This window comes from Periplaneta americana, chromosome 1 (assembly GCF_040183065.1).
Source record: "Periplaneta americana isolate PAMFEO1 chromosome 1, P.americana_PAMFEO1_priV1, whole genome shotgun sequence".
NCBI lineage: Eukaryota > Metazoa > Arthropoda > Insecta > Blattodea > Blattidae > Periplaneta > Periplaneta americana.
Window position 1 is genome coordinate 175,714,885 of NC_091117.1, and position 24,141 is coordinate 175,739,025.

At 36.7% G+C, this 24,141-nt stretch overlaps 1 protein-coding gene across 2 annotated transcripts; it reads left to right on the plus strand.

Moving 5' to 3' along the window:
- Positions 1–16,699: 16,699 nt before the first annotated feature.
- On the plus strand, positions 16,700–23,202 carry LOC138704570 (acyl-CoA Delta-9 desaturase-like). 2 transcript variants are annotated; one of them, XM_069832616.1, is made up of 6 exons: positions 16,700–16,859; positions 19,239–19,478; positions 19,590–19,720; positions 20,113–20,318; positions 20,594–20,779; positions 21,368–23,202. In XM_069832616.1, exons 2-6 carry the CDS (start codon positions 19,247–19,249, stop codon positions 21,684–21,686), a joined length of 1,074 nt encoding a protein of 357 aa, XP_069688717.1. In that variant the 5' UTR covers positions 16,700–16,859; positions 19,239–19,246; the 3' UTR covers positions 21,687–23,202. The 2 variants fall into 2 exon arrangements, with proteins under 2 accessions (XP_069688717.1, XP_069688725.1); XM_069832624.1 differs by lacking the exon at positions 16,700–16,859 and adding an exon at positions 18,731–18,755.
- The last annotated feature ends 939 nt before the right edge of the window (positions 23,203–24,141 follow it).

Here is a 24,141-nt window from a genome sequence, read left to right on the forward strand (position 1 = left end):
CTTACTCGCCATTGGGAGTAGGGGCGAGAAAATCACTGAATCACATACTAGACATCTCAGAAGTGCGGGCCTCTCTGATCATGTGATTAGAATGGACAGAGCCACAGCACAGACATCACAGGTCACAGGACAATCACAAGACAACGAACGAACACCCAGTCTGTGGACGGAAGATAAATTTCTTCCACTGCCCACACCAGGAATCGAATTTCTGACCGCTTGGTCCGGAAGGGCACCCGTTATCCACATAGTCATAATGCGGACTCGAAACAATACATGTTGATTCAACATTTTTCTTGCTCTGGTATTACAGGTTTCTTGTCAGTTTTATAAAATAATATCAAATTATAGTCGGCATATATTATCTCGAGTAGTAATAATAGTAATAGTAGTAGTAAAAAAGGTAAAAGGTAAAGCTATCCCCGTCACATGCCATGAAGGCACTTGGGAGGCATTGAGGTAGAGCCCCATGCTTTCCATGACCTCGGCATTAGAATGAGGTGATGTGGTCGGCACCACGCTCTGTCCGCCTTTTACCCTCGGGAAAGACCCGGAACTCAATTTTATAGGAGGCTGAGTAAACCTCGGGGCCGTTCTGAAAGTTTGGCAACGAGAAAAATCCCGTCACCACTCGGGATCGAACCCCGGACCTTCCAGTCCGTATACTACTACTACTACTAATACTACTACTACTCTCGTGTGTAGCTGTGTGCTGCAAGATTTCATGCCTTAAACTAGAGGTCTAGCGATACGAAATAAGAGCTGGTTCGAATTCTCACGAGAACAGAAAGTTTGTCGTGAAATTTTGGTCAGTGTATGAGACCGGTGCTCACAGTGTCGTGATGAATTTGGGGAGCTACAGTGAATAGCAATATTCGCTTTCGTAAGACAGCTATAACGACAGGAGGAGAATCGTCGTACTACCCATTACGTTACCACCGTACTGGTGGATGATCGTTCACCTCTGTTGAGAAATGTGGACGTAAGGCCAGCAGTCGACTGACTGTCCTTGGTCGTTCATGGGCTGTCGCGTCAGAGATTATAATAATAATAATAATAATAATAATTATTATTATTATTATTATTATTATTATTATCATTATTATTACATCATCGTCGTTGTGGAAATGATCATCGTAATCATCATCGTTATCAAATTATTGAAATGACTGTCATCTTAATACGTCACTAGTTGCGTGTAGGAAAGCACGCAGACACTGGGACGACTAAAGGAAGTGGAGAGACACATTTTGGACCCCAGGCAGGCCGAGCGTGCAGTACAGACCGAAAGGGCGTCCCGGTGTCCCGTGAAGTAATGCGAACCTTGTTCCAGCACGCAGCGGTCATGCAGAGGAGATTCCCGCGGGTCATCTCCACCAACGCATCTGAACTGCGACCTGCCAGCATTGCGATGACCGCGAGATAACGTCACCGATATGCCATCATGCACGTGACTGCAAGCGGCAGAAAATCCAATTCTGCCTTATAGAGTTAAGCCTCGTCCACACTTTTCAAGTAACTTGAATTCAAGTCACGTGGTTTCAAGTACCTGAATTCAAGTCGCAGTTCAGACATATTCAAGTTATTTTGTTTTCAAGTACGATAAAATGGCGTCGATGGATGTTGTGCAATTAGAATTTCTGTAGTAGCAAGCCTCCGTGACAAGGAAATGATAAATATATTGAAGAAATAAAAGACGCGTTGTTCAGTATGGGTTAGGAATTGGATTATTATAGTAAGAGAGATACACGACCATTGATCATTACTAGACTTCGTGGAATTGCCACGAGAATCGTAAGGTTTACTGCGCACGCGTTATAGACTGTATGAGAAAGGGGCGTGCAACGGATGGAGTATGCCTCTGATGTAAACACTGACCAGTACACTGCGGTTACAATAAAACCTGTATTCTGCATTCAAGAAATATAATGAATGATCATTGAAGTAGGAAATGTCTAAACATGTAAATACACAATTATTTTATAGTGAGATATATTAAATCTTAAAATTTAATGTAAGATACTCACATCATCCTTGAATATGTGCATTGCAGTGAAGAGTTACGTACATTTTGAGCGACTGCAAAGTAACCTCCTCCGATGGTCACTTAAACAGTTTTTATTTTGGGAAAATGTATGTTCAACATCACACGATATAATACATACATATTTGAAGAACGGAAAGTCACTACTTTTTAGTACACCAACTTCAGATGTCTTGTCGTGACCTGATAATACATCATTTATAATAAGAAGTTGTGGATAGGCAGAATTTTTAGCAATAATGTTTCTCAACTTACATTTCACTTTTTCTGAAATTAGTGAATTGTTATTTTGGATAACGGTTTGTGATACTTTATGCACTATATTAAGGGCTTCTGAGAGTTGTAGTTTAGACGATTCTAACAGGGTGATGCTTTTGGACACGATTTTAAAATTAGAGTCAATGAACACAATATCTTCCAATATTCAGAAGGCAATGATTTTACAGCTGCAACAGCGGAACTGTCTGTGCTATCCAATGCATCAATTACCTCCATTATTTTGTTGTAATGTTCTGCATAATAATTAACAGCATCCAACCACATTCCCCAAAGAGTCAAGACTGGCTGCGGGGGTAAGGGTATTCCAGGGGCAATTATTTGGAACAGCAACACTCTCATTGTAGTATGTTTGATTGAATTCTTGTCTGCACTGAACAAATGTTAAGCTTTGACTATTCCAACCACAGTAATGCAAAAATAAGTGCTTACATAGGTATGCATTAGCTGTAGCTGCTCTATCTATTTGGACAGGTCACAACTCTTAACATGAAATGCTTATACTACGAGACCGGGCGGGCGCTCACCTCCTCTATACTACCGTACATCGGCAACCTGATTGCATGCTGCGTGTTGCAATTCAACGAAGTCTAATCATTACTAATAGAATAAATGAAATCTTCAAGCAGATTTAATAATTGTTATCGCAAATGTAACAAAATATAAGCAAGTCTGATTTACCATATTTAAAAATGATTATCTTGAAGCTGTTACAGTTCCCAAAAAAGTCTATCAACCACATTGAACCATGCCAGTTTCGGCGATAAATGTCATCCCTTCAAGCAACGCTCTTCTCTTCTTAATCCCTCTTATCTTCCCCACTTCTACTCTATCTACAGTTTAATTGTTTTTATTGTCTTTCATAGGCTATCTCATCTGTGCTCACATTAAAATCTCTGCTGTTCAGTTCTTCAATTAACTCTTCCTTCCTTGGCAGCTTCCTTTGCATTTTTATTACGAAACTTTGCAGTTTCTATAATCCGCAGGCCTTCATGAATTTTATACAAGTTCAGAAACTCAAATATTTGGTCATTATTTCACTTACTACTGTTTCCTATTATTTTTACATTCCCAGTAGAACAGAAAAACAATCAGCTGTTAATTTAACGCTCTTAAAACAACTGTTAATTTAAATTCCCGCGCTTTTCTCCTTAAATTCAAGTTATCAGGCTAATTCACACGGGGATAGTTTACAGGAGTCAAGTGCTTGGAGCAAGTCGACTTTCCTTCAACTTTCCCCGTGTGATATGGTCGAGACAGTCAAGTTGTGACTTGGCGGTCAAGCAGAATTTGAGTTGACAACCCGTCAACTTTTGTGTCCACTTTCCCGTCACGTGACCAACTTGACTCCTCCACTTCCCGCGTGTGAATGCGAACTTGTAGCAACTTGGCAAGTAGAAAGTTTGTAGTTTTAGACCTATTGTCGAAGTAAATTAATAATTATTAATAATGAGCGCCCCTAAGTGGAATTCCAACGATATCATAAAGTTTTTGGAAGTGTATGAGAAGTATGAACTTGTATGGAATATACGTGACAAAGAATACCTCAATAAAAACAAGTGGGAATTATTATTCCAGAAACTAGTCAGTGAACTCATGGAACAAGGTTTCGAAAACATAGACTTAGAAGCGGTTCGAAAAAAGTTAAAAACCCTTAAAACAGGACTCATTCTGAGATGTTTCCTGTATTCTGCAGGACCTTCTTCAGCTAATTCTTCCAACAAGGTATTAGATGCACCGTGCATAATTCTTCTACGAATCCATTTCTTAACCCATGTTCTCTTTTCCTTTTTTTTTCAAGAATATTTTGTAATTCATACAATAAAAAGGCGCCAATTAGCTGCACACATGCTTGAATATGTGCTGGTGGCATCTTCAATTTCACCAAACTAAAAATGCCAGTTCACTATTGATTTTTATTAACTATAACAGGATACAAGAATTCAAACACCACTGCGAATACAACATTCAGCGCGCGCTTTTTTTCAAGCATGGTTTCAAGTTTAATGTCTCCGTGTGATCACAAATATAGCATCAAGTTTAGAGGCTTCAAGCACTTGACTCCTGTAAACTATCCCTGTGTGACTCGGGTTTTTTCAAGTGACTTGAATTCAAGTTAATTGAAAAGTGTGAACGAGGCTTTAGGCTTGGTTAGACCCACTAGGAAGACCACGGCATAAGATTAAAGATGGGCGATAAGCGTTGCCCGTCCCTCATAACACACTCCGGGCTTCGGCCATCTCCAGCACACCAATAATAATCATCATCTCAATAATAATAAACAATAGCAGGTCGCCAAAAACCCATTATTTCTGATCACATAGTATACCCGACTGACCAAGTTATTAAACTTAGCTTACTTACAAATGGCTTTTAAAGAACCCGCAGGTTCATTGTCGCCCTAACATAAGCCCGTCATCGGTCCCTATCCTGTGCAAGATTAATCCACTCTCTATCATCATATCCCACCTCCCTCAAATCCATTTTAATATTATCCTCCTATCTACGTCTCGGTCTCCCCAAACGTCTTTTTCCCTCCGGTCTCCCAACTAACACTCTATATGCATTTCTGGATTCGCCCATACGTGCTACATACCCTGCCCATCTCAAACGTCTGAATTTAATGTTCCTAATTATGTCAGGTGAACAAAACAATGCGTGCAGTTCTGCGTTATGTAACTTTCTCCATTCTCCTGTAACTTCATCCCTCTTAGCCCCAAATATTTTCCTAAGAACCTTATTCTCAAACACCCTTAATCTCTCAAAGTGAGAGTCCAAGTTTCACAACCATACAGAACAACCGGTAATATAACTGGGCTATGTTATTAAATGGCAACATAAAAAGAGAAGTGGAGGTCCTAGTGCACAGTCTAATATATAGTCACGAAGCTCAATACGTAGTAAATATGCATCCACTAGGACAGTTAATATCGACTCATTACAGACAATGCGAAATAGTACGGGCACAATCTATTGTTTCTAGCACTCTCACAACTCAAGCTTCGTGACTGTATATACTAGATTGTGCCCTAGTGGTTGTTCTCTTTTTATGTTGACGTTTCATAGCATGGGAATGGCCAATCTGATATATATGATCAGGAGTAATGGGTATTTGATCAGGAGTAATGGGTATTCGGTGATCGACTTTCGTTTATTGTTTGGAGATGATATTATTGGTGTATTGAAAATTGCTTCATGCCGTATGTAACGCCACCATTAAAAAATAAATGTGCTTAGTCCGTCAAAAAAACTTTGTTGAGCCAATGATTATTAAGTTGAATCTCTGCTAGCACAAATAAAGCAAGATCATATATATATATATATATATATATATATATATATATATATATATATATATATATATATATATAAATTTGATCCGAACAATGTTACATTGCAAAATTCCTTTGCAGAACGAAAAGTTACATTTGTTCGGAATAAAATTTCTCCACATTAAAATACAAAACTAAAATTCTTTCAATCGTTTATTATCATAATACACTGCTCTCTTAAAATGACTGAGCATGTTGGGAATTAAACCAATGGCTTTCCCAAAACATGCTATGAAATGTTTCATATAAAATAATTATCTCGAAAAGGAAGCAAAGATGAGCAAAATTATATTAAACTTTTTTGTTTGAAATATCTCAAAGAATAACCCCCTGAAATTAATGACATTACTTACGGTATTTGGTGATCGACCCTGCAGTTCATTCATGTTTGCTGATTTCAAAGTCAAACATTTAAAAACATTTATACAAATCAAAACAATAATTTCAACTTTAATTTATGAAGTAAACATCAGTTTGAGAAATTATTGATTTTTAGATTATGAAATAACCTCTCATTGATATGTACAGTACATCTATTACACTGTTCAACAATTAAAATGTAAATTGAATAAAAATAGCCAAATTTATCAATTTTGATGTTCTGATCATGAATATCAAAGAGAAAATTAAAAAATAGCTCTAGTTTCCATTTTACACTGCTTTGTTACAGTGGGGTAATTTTATAGGAATTTTACAGCTAATTAAAAAAATTTAAAAAGTTTGGCAGAGGTATAAGAAACAATCTTTATTTCCCGTACATCATTTCATTATTCTGGTAGCAAACATCTCTTCCACCTAATTTTCAGTAATTTTTTTATCTCTCTCCTGCTCAACTTCGGTATTTTTTAATACTTATTTGAGTTCATTTTTCACGTAAGTGCCAGGTGTAAGAGTGATAGTTGATATATTTGTAAGGACTTGACGATACGAGTTATTTCTGTTAAAGTGAACAAAAATTCCACAAGTCTATGTGAACAGTGCTAACACATTTTGCTATTTGTGACGAGAAGTGACCTTTTCTTCACAAAACCTCAATTAATCAGAAAAGCCTACCACTGTTATTTTGGTTGTAAAATTGGGGACCAGGATAAAACTCGGACTCTGCATGTATTATGCAACAGGTGTCAGCAACCTAAGAAATTGAATTAATGGGAAAGGACGTCCTTCGCAGTACCCATAGTCTGGAAGAAGCCAACCAAGAGTATGAATGAATGACTGCTACTTTTGCATGGTTCACCTATCAAGCAGGGAATTTGTATAAGTTTTAAGCATGTTTGTTTACAGTTCTTGGAAAACAATTTTGCAACAAATTACAAGAAGACTATGCATGAACTGTTGTCGTGCTATGAAAAACTTGGTTCCAGCACAGTCTAGTATATACAGTCACGAAGCTTGAGTTGTGAGGATGCTAGAAACAATAGACTGCGCCGGTACTATTCCGCATTGACTGTAATGAGGCGATATTAGCGATCCTAGTGGTTAGCAACTATCTATGGATGCATATTTACTAAGTATTGAGTTTCGTGACTGTATTATATACTAGACTGTGGTTGGAGTATTTCGTTGTTTATTCACTTTCTCATCTCGACATCTTCACCAAGGATTCTGGAGCAGTAAATGAGAACATGGTGAGCGATTCCCTCAGGACATGTCCACCATGGAGAGGAGGTATGTAGAAAAAGTAGAGCCCTGCTCTTTTAGAAGATGAGTGCTTGACTGTCACGAGGGATTCTCCAGAGTCATTGTATAAACACCAAGCCAAACAAAAACGCTCAACCTGAGTTTAATTTATCTCAAAACATGGTCTGCAACAATATTTATATAAATAAGGACATTCAAATTTCCGATCTTTTATATGTGTATATTTCCGATCGGTTGATATTTATATTTCTTGCTTTGTATGAATTGCTTTAGAATAAAGACAATAGTGTCTTCATTCGTATATGTTATGTTGTATTATTTCGATGTTACTCCTAATATTTTATGTTGTATTTGTGAATTACACTGGAATTCATCAATGCTTATGATATTACACCATTAAGTGATTATTTACTTAAAAATTTATTGGTTTGACTAGTTTCTGGAATATGAGTATATTTATTTAGTGACTACTGTGATAATAAGATGCGGATGACTTACTTAAGAAACTAGAGTTAAATTTTTTGTGGATGGTGATATTTTATCATCTTATCCTCAAATGAATCTAAAAACCCCAATTTGATGCAGTTTACACACTTTCAATGAAAATGTGTTGTTCACTTGACGATATGTGTCAGAGAAAGAAAAATATTGTTTGTATACATCTGAAGTTTGATTAGTGTAATATGTTATTAGTCAGTGATGTATGCAATGGAGGGGGAGAGGAACGGGCCACCCTACCCCATTATCTCCTGGCTTAGTTGCCTCATGAATAATACCTCATTGGTGTAACTTAAAAGGTTAAAACCTGTCTTCGGACAGGTGACTAAACAACAACGTTATGAAATAAAATTTGATTAAAATACGGGACTTTTGCCCGTCCCGACAAAAATTACAGGGACGCCTTACTCCTGGGCCAAAAAAGGGGATTGTCCCGTTTTTTACGGGAAGTGTGGTAAGCTTATTTATGGTACGCCGTCTCTCTTTCTTTGTCTCACAATCTTTCACTGAAACTATTTGGTGCCTTTTACGTACTTCATGCAATTATTCACGCGTTGGCTTAGCTGATAAAATACACATGTAATTGATATAAAAACTTTAATAATGGTATGCTATTGGAACTCCTAAGAGCTTGTAGACAACAGACTCTATCGATCGGCTTTTAAAATTATTTCACAGTAAGAAGTGGCGTATAAAATAAACCACTCACTTTTTTTTCAAAGTAACACTAGAAAAAGACGTAGTGACGACACAAATTCAGCTTTCACCTGATATGTTATCAGACAACGGTGGTTTCTATGACTTCAAAGGCTGTGCGACACTTGCAGAAAGTCCATGCCGCAGGTGGTTAATTTTCTTGCGTGTCGGAAGTATGGTATAGAAATCGCGATTGAAAGTAAATAATCCTTTTATACAGGCTGAATTTTAATATTTGGGACCCACGTCACCAGGGAGGAGGAGACACCAAAAAAATGAAAAAATGCTATATGAACATGTCGCACATCCAGTAAAATAGCCTACTATCATAAGTCGAAAATTGCATATTACTTTAATAAATTATTTCCAACGCTGTTTTACTAGTCGGAGGTATGAAATTCTAATAATAAAATAGTAAATTATCAAAGGTTTTGGTACCTATTAAAATATTTTACAGATGTATTTTACTATGAAATAGCATATCTTTACAACTCACAATTTTCGAGTTAACACACTATTTTACTGGGAGTGCGATGTGTTCATTTGTACCGCGTTTCCAAGTTATCGATATAATTCTGTTGCAGTAATTATAGAGAGATTTAACATTACAGGAAATGCTCAGAATGACCCCCTGTGGCATTAATGCAAGCATGCAGTCGTCGTATAGAATCCTGCACTCTTTCAAATAAAAATTCAGTGGATTTAAGTCTGGGGAACGTGCAGTCATAGAGTGGGTTCTGCGCGTCATGTCCATTTGTTAGGAAATACTTCATTCAACATATTTCTGGATTTTTACTGTGGGGACATCTGAAAGAACTTGTGTACTCAGAACCCATTCTCACCGTTGAAATACTTCCTGTGTATACGACGAACACCTGGTACATTTGAGAGAGAGCGGGATTCTACACGACGACAACTGCATGTTTGCATCCAAGCCCCAGAGGGTCATTTCGAGCATTTCCTGTAATGTTAAGCTTCTCTATGATTACTGCAACAGAACTGTACCAATAAATCGGAAACGAGGTACAAATAGACACATGTCCATCAGTGGCGTGGCATCATTGTAAGCTAAAAAGCTCAGCTTCCCCAGTTAATAATAATGTCATAATAAATCTGCAGTTTATGAACAAAATTATTTATTAATTTTAATACAATTTATATTTACGCGTTAAATACTGTGATGCAGGAGCTCAGGATGATTTGTGATGCAGCAGTAAACATGAAGCCTGCACACACCAGCTTCCAATCCCCTCCACTGAATTACAAGCAGTCTGGTTTCTTTCACGCATTCTTCTGTGTAAACTCACCCCGCAGATTTTCCATCCCTTTCTAACTAAACTACTCTGGTCGCAAGGCACGCAAGAAGCTAGCTTTGACATTGAAAAGAATTTAGTTTCCGAGTTATCCCTTTCGTGAGTTGTGTTCAGTTGAAGTGTTAGTGTGTATTGTAGGTGATATAATAAATAATGAAATAGGCCTAACAGTTCCTGATACCGGTACTAATTTACTTGAATTTTTAGGACAATTCCATTATCAAGACTGACTAACGAACAAAGGTGTGATTTAAAAAACAAACGACCGACTCCCTTGCTGTCAATGAAGGACACAACCAAAAGACTGACACATACTTACGTAATTATACTAATAATGTATCTATTGGCCGTTAATATTGTGATTACTCTAAATATGACAGGGAGTGAGCTAATGTTATACATATACGTGTCTATTTTTTAGATATATATGTAAACCATGAAATCATATTTTATTACGTACCATTTGAGGTCATGCCTTATTGGTGTTACGAGATTCCAACCAATCTTCGGATTGCTGACTTAACATTGACTACCATTTATTTTAAGACTATATTTTTGCAATACGTTTTCTCATATGTACAGTACATGAAAGACGACTTGAGTTAGCTTCCCCTGCTCAAAATCTCATGCTACGCCACCAGGGTTGCCACATTTTAGATATACCAAAGAGGGCATCTTTTATCCCTCATATAATATAGCACTTACTTTTGTTTATTTTAAAAAAAGAAAGAACGTATGTGCAGTTAGTGACTAATATGAATCTCAAAATTGCAATTTTAATAAAAGTCAAATTGTAGGTACAGGTCTCCAAGTACAAAACAATATTTATCTGGCTGTAAGTTACATCACATTTCTCTGGAGTCCTTCTGAAGGGCTTGTGGCAATAATATGTTTATGCAAAAGTATTAACTTAATGGTTTAATAGTAGTTCTGTCTCATAGTTTTCCCCAGCTGTTTATTATTAACAATAAAGCACAAATCCCAAAAGATGGTTCACGTGTTTATCAATTGATTACAATGACATAAACACAAGTCTTATCATACATATTCCGAAATGACATAAAATTTATTGATATCTAAATTGACATTTTATTTTGTGCCTTAGCACACTACTGCTCAAAACCCATCATTTAACATACAGTATACATTTACAGAGTTGTATAGGCCCTACATATTTATCACTGGAGTTTAGCATTTTCAACAAGCTTTTTTTTCTATTCTCTGTGCATTTCTGAAGAACGTCTCTTTTTAAATGTTTAGAAATATCATAGGCCTATTCACCACTGAATTCGCTGCTACAAACCTTACACTTGCCAAAATGTTCGTTTTTTCCAGTGTTAAAAAACAAAAATTTTAAATGTAATTTAGGCCTAGAAGAAAATAGCTACTAGGTAACCATAAGATCATACAAGTGATGTTAATTTTCTAAAGGAGGGACTTTTTGCGTCCCGCCTCGAATCGAAGCGGGATTCGGGATTTTTATATGAAATCAGGACATCCGGCAACCCTGTACGCCACTGATGTCCATATAGCATTTTTTCATTCTTTTGGTGTGTCCTCCCCCTGGTGATGTGAGTCCCACATATTAAGATTCACCCTGTATAATAAATATACACAAATAACTTTCATGATAAAATACTGGTTCAATAGACATTGATCGAAACAGATTTACTCTGCATTGATATCTAATCCATTGTTATTTACAGATAACATCAAAAACACAACATAAGATTGATACTGAGTCTGGAACTTTATACTTCCTACACAAAGGTTAATGGATAACAATCACGAGACAAGTGCGAAGATCAGCGATTAGCATCGAAATTAATTCCCTCTCCAACTTATCTGGTTTATGGTATCTGCATCAACAGTGTAATAATTAATGGCTATCACAAAAAATATCAACAGATCAAACAAATACAGCTTTACATAGAAAACACATGAATATGACAATGTAAGGCACGAAATCATCCTAATTAAAAGACCATTGCTATGTTAAGGCATATCTACTAAAAGAAAGGATCTGCAAATTAGTGCTGCGTTATATCAGGGACACACCGGCACATAGAATACGTCATCAGTATCGAGAAAGAAACTAAAGTTGTGTTGGTTTGAATGTTTTATTTTTGTTTCGGTTTACAAATGGATAAGTTGAGTCTGTAATAAACTAATAAGAGAAGTAATTAATGAAGGGCATGCAATAATATATTTTCTCTTCATATGAAACTACATTCCGAAATTACAACAAATTATTCATTATGGTTCACTCAAAGTGTATCATATGTGTCTATTATTAATATTGCAGAACTCGCGATTACAAATCAAACGCATGGTCGCACACGTATGTCGATGCTGAGATATTACCGAGAGAGGTCATGTGGCGCAGCTAATTGTATACGAACTTCGGCGCCCTCTTGCCCATAGGGAAAAGAGGTGGCGTCATTGGGCGTAGTCAAACAAGTTCATTGCCTAAGAAGGAAACCGTCCCAGGTCGTGGTGCTTGAATTTAATGAAAATCCATATTTAAGCTAATTTTCGTTCGTTAAGGTATGTTTTCCTCGGTGCGACTATTGCGATGATCGTTCAACGATGATCGTTGAGCACTATTTCTTTGTATTTTCTAGAGTCGCGGCAGTCGCTCGGAGGAAAACAGCTCCATAGAAAATACAAAGAAATAGTGCTCAACGATTATCGTTGCACGATCATCGCAATAGTCGCACCGAGGAAAACGTACCTTTAAGAAACGTAGTGATAGTCGTTCGTTTCGCGTTTTCCTCTTTTACGAAATATAATGACTTGAAAATCGTTGCTACTTATACCGCTTCTTGAACGCTCTCCACGCATGAGTTATGTATCGGACCGATACTAGTAGACCTGAAGGCAAGCATTGCTGAGTGATGGATTGTATAAGGCATGCATCATAGTTTTCGACTCTCGCTGGTCACCTAACATACACCACTGATGCATAGTACTTTACTACAGTATAATATAGTCCACACCTGTGGAGTAACGGTCAGCGCGTCTAGCCGCGAAACCAGGTGGCCCGGGTTCGATTCCCGGTCGGGGCAAGTTACCTGGTTGAGGTTTTTTCCGGGGTTTTCCCTCAACCCAATATGAGCAAATGCTGGGTAACTTTCGGTGGTGGACCCCGGATTCATTTCGCCGGCATTATCACCTTCATCTCATTCAGACGCTAAATAACCTGAGATGTTGATAAAGCGTCGTAAAATAACCTACTAAAATAAAAAGTATAATATAATGTATTATGTTCGTTTCTAAAGCGGAGAAGAGGAAAGGACATGGGTGGGGGTATCTATCACAGTCTAGTATATACAGTCACGATGTTTGTGTTGTGAGGGTGCTAGGAATAATAGACTGTACCGGTACTATTTCGCATTGTCTGTAATGAGGCGATATTAGCGATCCTAGTGGTTAGCAACTATCTATGGATGCATATTTACTACGTATTGAGCTTCATGACTGTATATACTATACTGTGATATCAATTTTCCTTTTTCTTCTCCTTTATGTCCAGGACTGTTCTATAACATATAGCCTATTGTATGACATCTCTTGAACAGTAAGAGGGAAATACCGGTAATCCATTATTATGTGATCTACCAATCAAGAGCTATCATTCGAAATCAAATCATAGTGAATATCATGGAAAATACAAAGAGCCCGTTCCTAGCAAGATTTATTATATTAATGGAAGTATTTTGGAAAGAGTTAAAGAATTTAAATATTTTGGCTACAAATTATCTTTCTTAGCAGATTTAGACATTCATGACAAAAATTTTACAGTATAATAAATCAATGGACATCATAAATAGCAGGGGCGATTTCTCCGGGCATGCTATGCTTGCTGCGCAAGCCCAATATTTTCGTAGAATGTGTATTTCTCAAAATGGGATTACGTACATAAAAATTTCTTTTGATTTTTGTAATAATGTCAAGGCATAATACCATCCGAAGGTTGCGCACCGCAAGATCGCAACGCTTGCTCGTTTCTCGGAGCTACAGGAAAGACGTAGAAACAGCGAGAATGTGATGCGCGCGCAAGTGCCTTCCTCCTAATCCGTCCCAGTCGCACATGCATCTGTTATATGCTGTATGAAGCTCTGGTCCGAGAGCTACACCGACGACTATATTTAACGTTACACAGATAGCAGCAGTGTTGCCGCCAATTCAGCGGTTTTCCCGCTAGATCTAGCGTTTTTCGGCGTTAGTTTAGCGGGTAAAATTTATGAAACTTGTATTGCTGATCTAGGGATTTAGCGGGTATTTTTAGCACTCACAGCGGCAAAATAATATAATTTTACATTGACAATATAGCAATTTAGCGGTTTCTGCAAGGCTTCACAGCGGATGTTTAAGAATCGAGTTGGCAACACTGATTGGCAGCAGTTTTTACCAGTGAATGTGCTGTGATTTTCGAGTGTAATGTAATTTTATGAGCGGAATGCATATGTTAGCTGCTGCATGTATTATTAGTTCTTCAACGTTAATTTGAAATGTTGCAATGAGTTCGGAAATGTGTGATATTGAAACTTTATTATCAAATCCATTTTCCCGGAGGACTATTCAAGAGAAAACCGACATTATAAAGAACGGCAGACCATGTTCAGAGCTCCCAGATTTCTAAAAGACAGCATAAGGAGAAAAATAGAGAATATGTGCGCTCGTTCAGTGCATCTCAATACAACAATACGCATTGGTTGGCAGGATCGAAAAAACTAAATAAACTGTTTTGTTGGCTGTGTTTGTTATTTTCTACAGATAACGGTGTATGGTGTAAAAGTGGCTTTGACCATTTAAATACTTTAACATTGTCTATTACAAGACACGAAAAGTCAGCAAACCAGATGAATTATATCCTCCCATCTTCCCCCATCAATAAAAGAGCAAGCCTCACTTTCGTGACCAGCATTCGCCCCTGATAAATAGAATCGTGAAACCATCTCTAGTTCAGCGACATACCCGCACTCGTCTGTATAAAACCTTGGCACGGCCGATCCTGCGCTATGGAAGTGAAGCATGGACTCTAAGGAAATGTGACGCAAGAAGAATCACTGCTAGTGAAGCTGGCTATATTAAGTTAAAAAATGTTATGTTTTATTTAATGACGCTCGCAACTGCAGAGGTTATATCAGCGTCGCCGGATGTGCCGGAATTTTGTCCCGCAGGAATTCTTTTACATGCCAGTAAATCTACTGACGTGAGCCTGTCGCATTTAAGCACACTTAAATGCCATCGACCTGGCCCGGGATCGAACCCGCATCCTTGGGCATAGAAGGCCTGCTATATTAAGTGGGACCATAAAAGAAATGAAGACATCTTAAAGGAACTTGAAATGAACTCTATACTAGCAGACATATGTAACTATCAAGATAACTGGCGTCAGCATGTGAGGCGTATGTCTAGGACTTGAATCCCTCGTGCAATCCTGCATTACCAACCTAGAGACAGATCAACTGGACGTCCAATGAAAAGATAGGTTGAAAACTTTAGTGGACCGTAACAGTCCTTCTGGGACTATAACCTGTATGGATGATGATTATGATTATTATTATTATTATTATTATTATTATTATTATTATTATTATTATTATTATTATTATTATTATTATTATTATTATTATAAACAGAAATCCTATCTACGCTTTTCTGCAAAATTCACACTACGAGACTTATCTGTCCATCTAGTATGTACAATACATAATACAAGAGGTAAGAATAGAACAAACACCAAGCAGCCATAGACATAAATAAATTAAGGTTATCCTAATAATAAACCTTTCATGGATGAAGCAGTTATCAGTGTTACCCAAGATAAAATATAGTAGCTTAACAAACGATACTGCATGAAGAAACCCGAATTGTGTGACATCAAAGCCCTTGCATTCTGGTAAAACAACTTAATAAACAGGACATGAAATCGAAGTGCGTCACGATATTTAATAAACACTGAACTTTCAGTCACCCAATAAAGAATCATGAATTCATTATCACATATTGAGTTGTTACTTCGAAATAAACCCACTTATTTTGTAATGCCACTGTATAAAAGGAAAATTCAGTAACTAACAAAATATCAATTAATTGCTGCTGTAATAGTAATATGAAATATTGCTATAAAAGTTTTCAATCGTCAATATTAACTGTGCCCTGCCATTCCCTTCAATCCATATTGCAATAATGTAGTGAACACTTGAATACGTTTATCAATGCACGTAGTATAGCCTACATTGTACAGTACGTGATCATTTAGAAGACGAAACATATAATGTAGTATTTTTATTTCATCTTTAATAACCCTGCCAAACTACAATGGCTATTTACAGTCGATGAAAAGGGAAACAATTAATGTAGGTACTCAGTGGAAATGTGATCCACTGTCACTTTATTCACCATAAATTAAAATCTTTAAATATGCTGTAGACTTCAATATAGCTAGAATTATTTTGATATTATTTAACCGAAGATCTGGAGGACTGTATGAGGCCAAGGATCGCCAAAAAAAACAATAATAATACCAGGTATTCGAAATTGATATTTGCATTACACGATCAAATTGGGCGAAGTCCGTCATTCAGTACTCACATCACAGCAGACTCGGTCTTGTCCAAAGGTCCGCAATCCGTATGTCTTGTGTCCTTGTGGGTGGTTGGACCCAGCGTACTTCAACCTCCCGGTCACCCGCATTCTAAGGTGGTATTCGCGGCATGCGAAATTCGACCTTACGGCGCGTGGTTCGCGAATATAGGATCACGCCACCGTTCCGAGGGGTTCGAGGGGCTCAGTCTGGTCACATGACTCGGCGCTAGGGATCGCGCGATGTACACGTGAACCAACAGCATCGACTCGCCGGTAGCTCCTTTCTGCTATCATATAAAACCAAGTCAGAGATGTTTGGTGGTCAGTACTCAGTTCACTACCAGACCAGTTTGGGTTCGTCATAACCAGCGAGTTTGTTTTAGTTCAGAGACTGTGCTGAGTTAACTGTATTAAGTTAGTGGTTTCTTGTATTATTTTATTCGAGTGTGGTGAATTTCAGCGGTGAGTTTAACCTCATTTTTATTATTTTGACGTCTGTAAAATGAGCGTTGTTATTTTTTCTTGTAATGTGGTATATTATAGCTTACAGCATATATAACGAAAAATGTTTAATTTTATAGTGTTTCATTGGTAAAATTTTACAATTTAGTAGCATTTTAGAACTTTTAATTGAAATACTATAAACACTTTTTTTTTCCTAATGGTGGTAAATTTAGATTTCAGTAATGCGAATCTTTGTCCCCATAGTAACGCCAAAACAAACTGTCATTTGTGTGCTCGTAAAGAGAAATTAAGGAAATAATTCTAATGCTGTCTGTACCACAAGAATTAAAATACATTTCTGAATACTGTTTTATTTGTAGTTCCAAACTGTAGGCCTACTTTAGGTTGAATGGCTTGGATAGGTGCTATGATAATTAGTTTTCATAGTTTTAACATCAAAACCTTCCTCGAATATAATTCGATGGTGTTTTGTAAAACGGGCGTTATCAACAATTTTGTAGTTTTACGTTAATGGTTATAAATAATTCATTCATCGACTCATTTTATGAATGGAAAATTTAGGCCTATAAAATTACTGCAAATATTGAGATTAAGAAAGTAGGTAACATATTTTATACAATGGATTTTTCTACATTTTTTAGGTCTTCTTTTTGTTGATAGCGCCCAACAATTCTAGCCTAGTGTTTATTTAAAAGGTGTAGATTTTATATTTGTGGATTTTTAAATGCGAGGAATGAGCATTTCCATGAACACAGGAAGTGAAGTTCTCTCACCCACTTTCTCTTCTTCGGTACCTTTGTGTGTCTGGTAAAAGTGCGATGCAAGGGTAGATCTTTAACTTTCTTTCTAATTTTTTTCCCCTCCACATAAGATAGGGAAACTAAATGTTCCGATAAAAGAATGAAAAAAAAAAAAATGGTGATGTAAATATGAATAAAATTGCTCTTTTATGTGCATAAAAAGCTTGATAGTAATTTATGATCAAATTGATTGATAAGTTGCTCTCTTTTCAGTATTGCTTATTAATTATTATTGATTTGACAATCATAAATGCTTTTGAGACATTTAGTTTATGTGCATAATACAACCAAGTAATAACACTAATACGAGAATCGAACTGTGTATCTTACTTTACAGCAGAATTTTATTAAAGAACATGCAATTTAAAAAGTAAGGAATTACTGTAGGCTATAAAATCTCTGTAGCATGGAAATGGTAACCAATTCAGGTACCGTACTGTTTTTAGTATAACATTTCTGTTGGACGGGAGTAGTCTAAATATTTTAACAATCCCGGTACGTAGAAACATTTCCAATGCAATTCTTACGATATTTCCCGCACAACTCTTAATGTTGTACTAAATGTGCAAATGCGAATAATATTCTTACTCGTCCACTCGTTGTGACCAACTTTAAGCAGTGTACAATGTTACTCATACCGTAATAAATTTATTAGGATTAATTGTCTGACCTTTAATCGTAATTGCTTGATAAGAACGCGATTCTGTGACGTGCAACAAAAAAAAGTTCGGATGATAAAATGCAAGTGTTACATAAGAATTCAGATATGTATAATACAGTTGTATGACAAGAAAAGTAAGCCTACCTCAATTCAAAGATTGTAGACCTACCGGCTGTTTTTCTTGAAGGGTAAGGTCAAACCGGAATTCGAGTTACGTGCGTTTGGCGCGGAGCTTTGTGAGTGGTCGAGAAGATCAGGCGAGTCGATCACCTCATTCAATTCTGCCCAACTATGTTGCGTCACAGATGAGAAGATCGATATCAGGAGATTTAAACTTGGTAGTAGGGTTGGACAGTCGACAGAAGTAATATGTTTGAAATTATTACGTAAATCACGTCGGCGTGAACTCGATACGTGTAATTAAAACAAATGGTAATTTAAAAAGTTACAAAGTGATATAATATTAGATTTATTCAGAACTGACGACAAGTTTTCGAGGTTGGTCAAAGTCGTTGTAGCCTACCTACCAGTTCAATAGTAATACATCTAAAGAATTATATTGAATAAATAGAGTTATAAAGTATGATAGATTTAGTCATTTTTACGAATTGTCACGTCTTGGTGAAAGGAACAATTATGTTTGAAGTGTTGTTAGAAATGAGATTAAAGATTATTACGGTATATATTATCAGAACTGCGAAATATCTATGTGTGATGTTAAAAAATCTGATGGTTCTTGTAGGTATATCTTAGAAAATAATACACCGATACTAACACTTTACTTAATTATAAATATCATATTAAAAATTTATATACAGACTATCTGCCGAAAATTAGTTTTCATTCACGACTATATTTAATTCTAGAATGTAAGTATGACGTTTTTATAATTGTATTATTACATTTTTTTTTCAGATTACATCATGGCTCCGAACATTACAAGTTCTCCTACCGGTGTCCTATTTGAGGATGATACTATAGAAACTGTAACATTACCAACGATCGAGACTAAAACTGATGATTCCAAACCAGCTGAGAAATACAAAAGAAAAATTGTATGGAGAAACGTCATCCTCTTTGTATATTTGCATATGGCAGCACTCTACGGGGCTTACCTTATGCTGACATCCTGTAAATTGATCACAGCTATATGGGGTATGTGTTCGTGTTCAAATTGAAATTCGCCACTTCAGCAAGAGATTTTGATATATAAATTGAATATTGATCTTGTACAACGTATTTCATACAATTTCTTTTCGTTTTCAGCTATTCTTCTGTATCAGGCAGGTGGTCTAGGTATAACTGCAGGTGCACATAGATTATGGTCACACCGTGCTTACAAGGCAAAGTGGCCTTTGAGACTTATCCTCGTGATATTCAACACTCTTGCATTCCAGGTAAGTGATAAATTTGCTATAGGCGACAGTTAACAAAAAATAGGGGGGCCTTGCCATTTATAACCAGTGACAAAAATTCTGAATATTCAAAATGTATTGTAACATTGATTAAATTATATGTAAAGTTTAAGACTAGGTAATTAACGATAAGCCTAAAACAGGCCTAGAGAAAAGCAGTGGTCTTTCATTGGAATTTATTAGGGGTCAATTGCCTTTAAGCCCTATAGTCAGTGGTTGTATCTTTTCCAGTTAAACATCTGGCAGGATGCCTTCAAAATATGAAATAAATAAAATTCTTATCTATAAAACTTAAATAAGTTTTCTTAATTTATCAGAAAAATACATATATTTCGACAATAAGCTGGAGACTAAGTAAGAACATTTAATTTCAGAACCACGTTTACGAATGGGCTCGCGACCACAGAGTACACCACAAGTTCAGTGAAACTGATGCTGACCCTCATAATGCCAAGCGCGGCTTCTTTTTCTCTCATGTTGGTTGGCTACTTGTCCGTAAGCATCCAGATGTTAAAGTAAAGGGCAAAGGAATCGATATGTCTGATCTCGATGCTGATCCACTCATCGCATTCCAGAAGAAGTGAGTATCTATCTTGTCTATTGCAATAACATGAGTCACTTAGACCTTTCCATTTACATACTATGTAGCCATGTATATAGTTCCTTGTCTGATACTAAGATATGTTCATCATTAAACTCTGGCTGCTTTACTCAAGGAAAAGAATTCCATTACGCATTTCTTGAAAGTGAAAGTTATGACAAAGTGTAGCTATTGTTTCAGTATATTCGCCACTCTGTCAATTAGAGTTAACGCTAGTTTCTTGACATTATGAAATTGTGATATTTTGTTTTCAGACACTACCTGATCCTCATGCCAATTATATGCTTTATTCTACCAACAATCATACCTGTGTATTTTTGGGGTGAGACCTGGTCAAATGCTTGGTTTGTGGTTGCGATGTTTCGCTACACCTTCACTCTCAACGCGTCCTGGCTTGTGAACAGTGCAGCACACATGTGGGGAAGCCGACCTTATGACAAGTGAGTACAGTATAGAAACATACGGAATATTGATATGATATTAATTTATGTGGTGTAGCTTTTGATCCTGTCCCTAGAAGAAATAATTAAGCTTAATCTGTAGCCTACACTAATAGATCTGGGTTTCTTGCTGTCACTGAGTTCCAATTTCAATGAATCTTAAAGTCTGGATTTGTGTTGGACGAAAGCTGTATCAGAGCAGGTTTTCTCATAGCAGTTTCATATTCTGTTATGCCACAGTTTCTCTATTGTAACTTCTCTTTAATCAGTGGCTGTGGATACAGCAGTATAAATATCACACCTACTATTTCTGCTGGTCCACACCTGTGAAGTAACGGTTAGCGTGTCTGGCCGCGAAACCAGGTGGCCTGGGTTCGATTCCCGGTTGGGGCAAATTACCTGGTTGAGGTTTTTTCCGGGGTTTTCCCTCAACCCAATATGAGCAAATGCTGGGTAGCTTTCGGTACTGGGCCCCAGACTCATTTCACTGGCATTGTCACGATCTCATTCAGGTGCTAAATAACCTAAGCTGTAGATAAAGCGTCGTAAGATAACCTACTAAAATAAAAATATTTATGCTGTTTGCAGGTACATCAATCCATCAGAAAATCTCGGCGTTTCTATGCTAGCTCTGGGCGAGGGTTGGCACAACTACCATCACGTGTTTCCTTGGGACTACAAGACTGCCGAACTTGGAAACTACAGCACCAACTTGACGACTGCATTCATCGACTTCTTTTCTCGCATTGGCTGGGCATATGACCTCAAGACTGTACCGATGTCCATGGTGAAGCAGAGAGTACAACGCACAGGTGACGGAAGCCATGATGTATGGGGTTGGGGTGACAAGGACATGAGCCAGGAGGACATGGATGAGGCCCAGGTCATCAACAAGAAGCTCAAGTAGCGTGGAGATTGGAACTGAGACTAATCCTGACAAAGGTGGTGTAAGGGGGGAGACTTCTATTATCTGTAGTGATACCGACTATATTGGGCAGAGCCCACATGTATAGGCTGGCCCTTCCACTTCTGTTTTATAATGAGGACTACTCCGTCGATTGTTACATTCCTGCTCATTCTATTGCAGTCTGAGTCAGAAGACCATTTGCAAATATTCGTCTTCACTTTGCTGAACTAACAATGAGGCATTAGTCTTATTCCTAGTAATTGTCAGTATTGCAGAAAATGAAATTTCCTATAAAGAAATATTGCATACAATTGCGTTAAATTTATTTTGTTTGAAAGAAGAGAAGTACAGTATATATGTCAGTACTCGACGTCTGGACCTTGTCTAAATTTATGTAATTATGGAGGCAACTCTGTTGGAAGATGTTATAAATTCTCAGGGCAGACTGGATAGTATTGAGTACTGAAACACAACAGATATTAACTAGTGTTTTCAATGTAGTCTTAAATGCTATGTTGCCTCTATGTATATATACATATTATCTCTTTCTGCATTTCTTTTGAAGATATTCCTTTGTTTTGCAAGTTTTTTAAACATAATTTCACTTTCAGATCTTTACGTTAAAACAATAAAAATATATTGGAACTTGAAATAAATGTGGCACATGCCACTTAATGATATCAAACTTATTACAGAATTTGAAATGGTACCAGTATCTTGTGAAAAGTTTTAATGCAAAAATACCTTGCTTAAAAAGGAGTATGTTCGAAGCACTTTAAAATACATCTAGTAGCTTGTAATTACTTAAAATATTATATAGTTCCGAAGTTTTGAATCTTTTAACAAAAAGACGTACTCAGCATTCCAAATTCAGTAGAAATATACCGTGAACTTTGAGGGGCCAAATTAATTTTTCACATCATACAAAATCTAGTTTCAATAAATCCTATTTTATGTGACTATTGCACAAATATACTTCGAAAAGCTTGATGTATTTATAGTGATGTTCACATAATTTATTTTGTTATGCAATTAACTGTTAGATCTTGCTCAAAGCATGTTGTGTTGGCTGAGAAATGGATGTTCAAGGCATAGTTTGTCAATTGAATAAATAGTGTTGCCAAATCAGATACTGGAACAGTTTTTAATTTCAAACATTAGATTAATCTAAACTTTTGTTCCGTTTGTTTCAAGAGTTGGGGAGGCTTTATAAGGAAAGACACCTCTGCTTTCTTTGTTCTTTGTGTGCTCGCCAGTGTGTGGCTATTGGTGTTACTAGTGTATGAATGAATTGTCTTTAATTTATTGTTTTGTATGTGTGTGAGTTATGAAAAACTCCATTAGATATATATTTTTTCAATGATTGAAATTGATTTTTTTCAAACTAATTTCAACATTATATTGTAAGTGAATGTCAGTTCTTTTTCGGACTTCGTTTTATGTAAAAATTTGCTGTGTGAGACATAATGAAGCTGTGATATTTTTGTAGAATAAAACATAATCTAATAAACATCAATGGTTGTAGATTTATAATTTCGTTCTTGATTGTGAGACCATAATTTAATAGCAAAAAAAGGATAGGTGTTAAGACCAGTTGCCTCTTCACCACCCATTCCGAAAATACCTGATCACATCCTTAATTGAGGACTGTTTTTGCAAAACTTGCTAACTGCAAAATTGAGATTTTGATGGATTCGTTATCATAAGGCAGGCCTCTACGTGATGTTCAAGGCATCTTAGTAAAATTGGATTATTTCTCTTCATTGTAGTGTGATCGTTTTTTCAAAACTTGCTTTCTGCTATAAGTGAGAGATACAGCAAAACTTGCTTATTATAGCATTTTGTCTCTCCTGTAAAATTTACTTATTTCATTTAGCAAGTTTTGCAAAAATAGTCCTCAATTTCAATGTTATACTACAGTGGCATAGAATCGATAAGAAAATGACTGGACAGTTCCTTTAAGAATTGGGTAGAGAGACTTCCAGAAGTTGACTCGTCTATCCAGTTACTGGATTTTGTTTACATTGCTATGACTGTTATCCAACGCCTCATTTCTTCAAACTAAGCTTGCACTTTTAAATCTGCTTTGAATGTAACTGAGACTTGCTTACTTACGGCTTTTAAGGAACCCGGAGGTTCATTGCCACCCTCACCAATGTAACTGAGACTACACAAGGATCAAATTTACCGGAATTTGTACCTGGACATGTCTCTAGCAGAAATCTCTGATAAATGTGGCCAAGAGATTTGTGCCTGGCACATATACCTGACAATTATCCAAGTAGGCACAAATCATAGGACAAACACAAATACTATCGCTTCAGATGTTTATTTCAATTTTATGTGCGAGTGCAACTTATAAGTGCCTCGATAACATATAATTTTGTTGTGAATGATTTAAAACTGAAGGACAGTCAAAGTTGTGAACATTTCTGCAGCAAAATTTGAGACATCG

Coding starts and splice junctions, on each gene's coding strand:
- LOC138704570 (XM_069832616.1), top strand. CDS start 19,247: ATGGCTCCGAACATTACAAGTTCTCCTACCGGTGTCCTATTTGAGGAT. Junction 19,721..20,112: donor TCAACACTCTTGCATTCCAG/GTAAGTGATAAA, acceptor ATTTAATTTCAG/AACCACGTTTACGAATGGGC. Junction 20,780..21,367: donor GGAAGCCGACCTTATGACAA/GTGAGTACAGTA, acceptor TGCTGTTTGCAG/GTACATCAATCCATCAGAAA.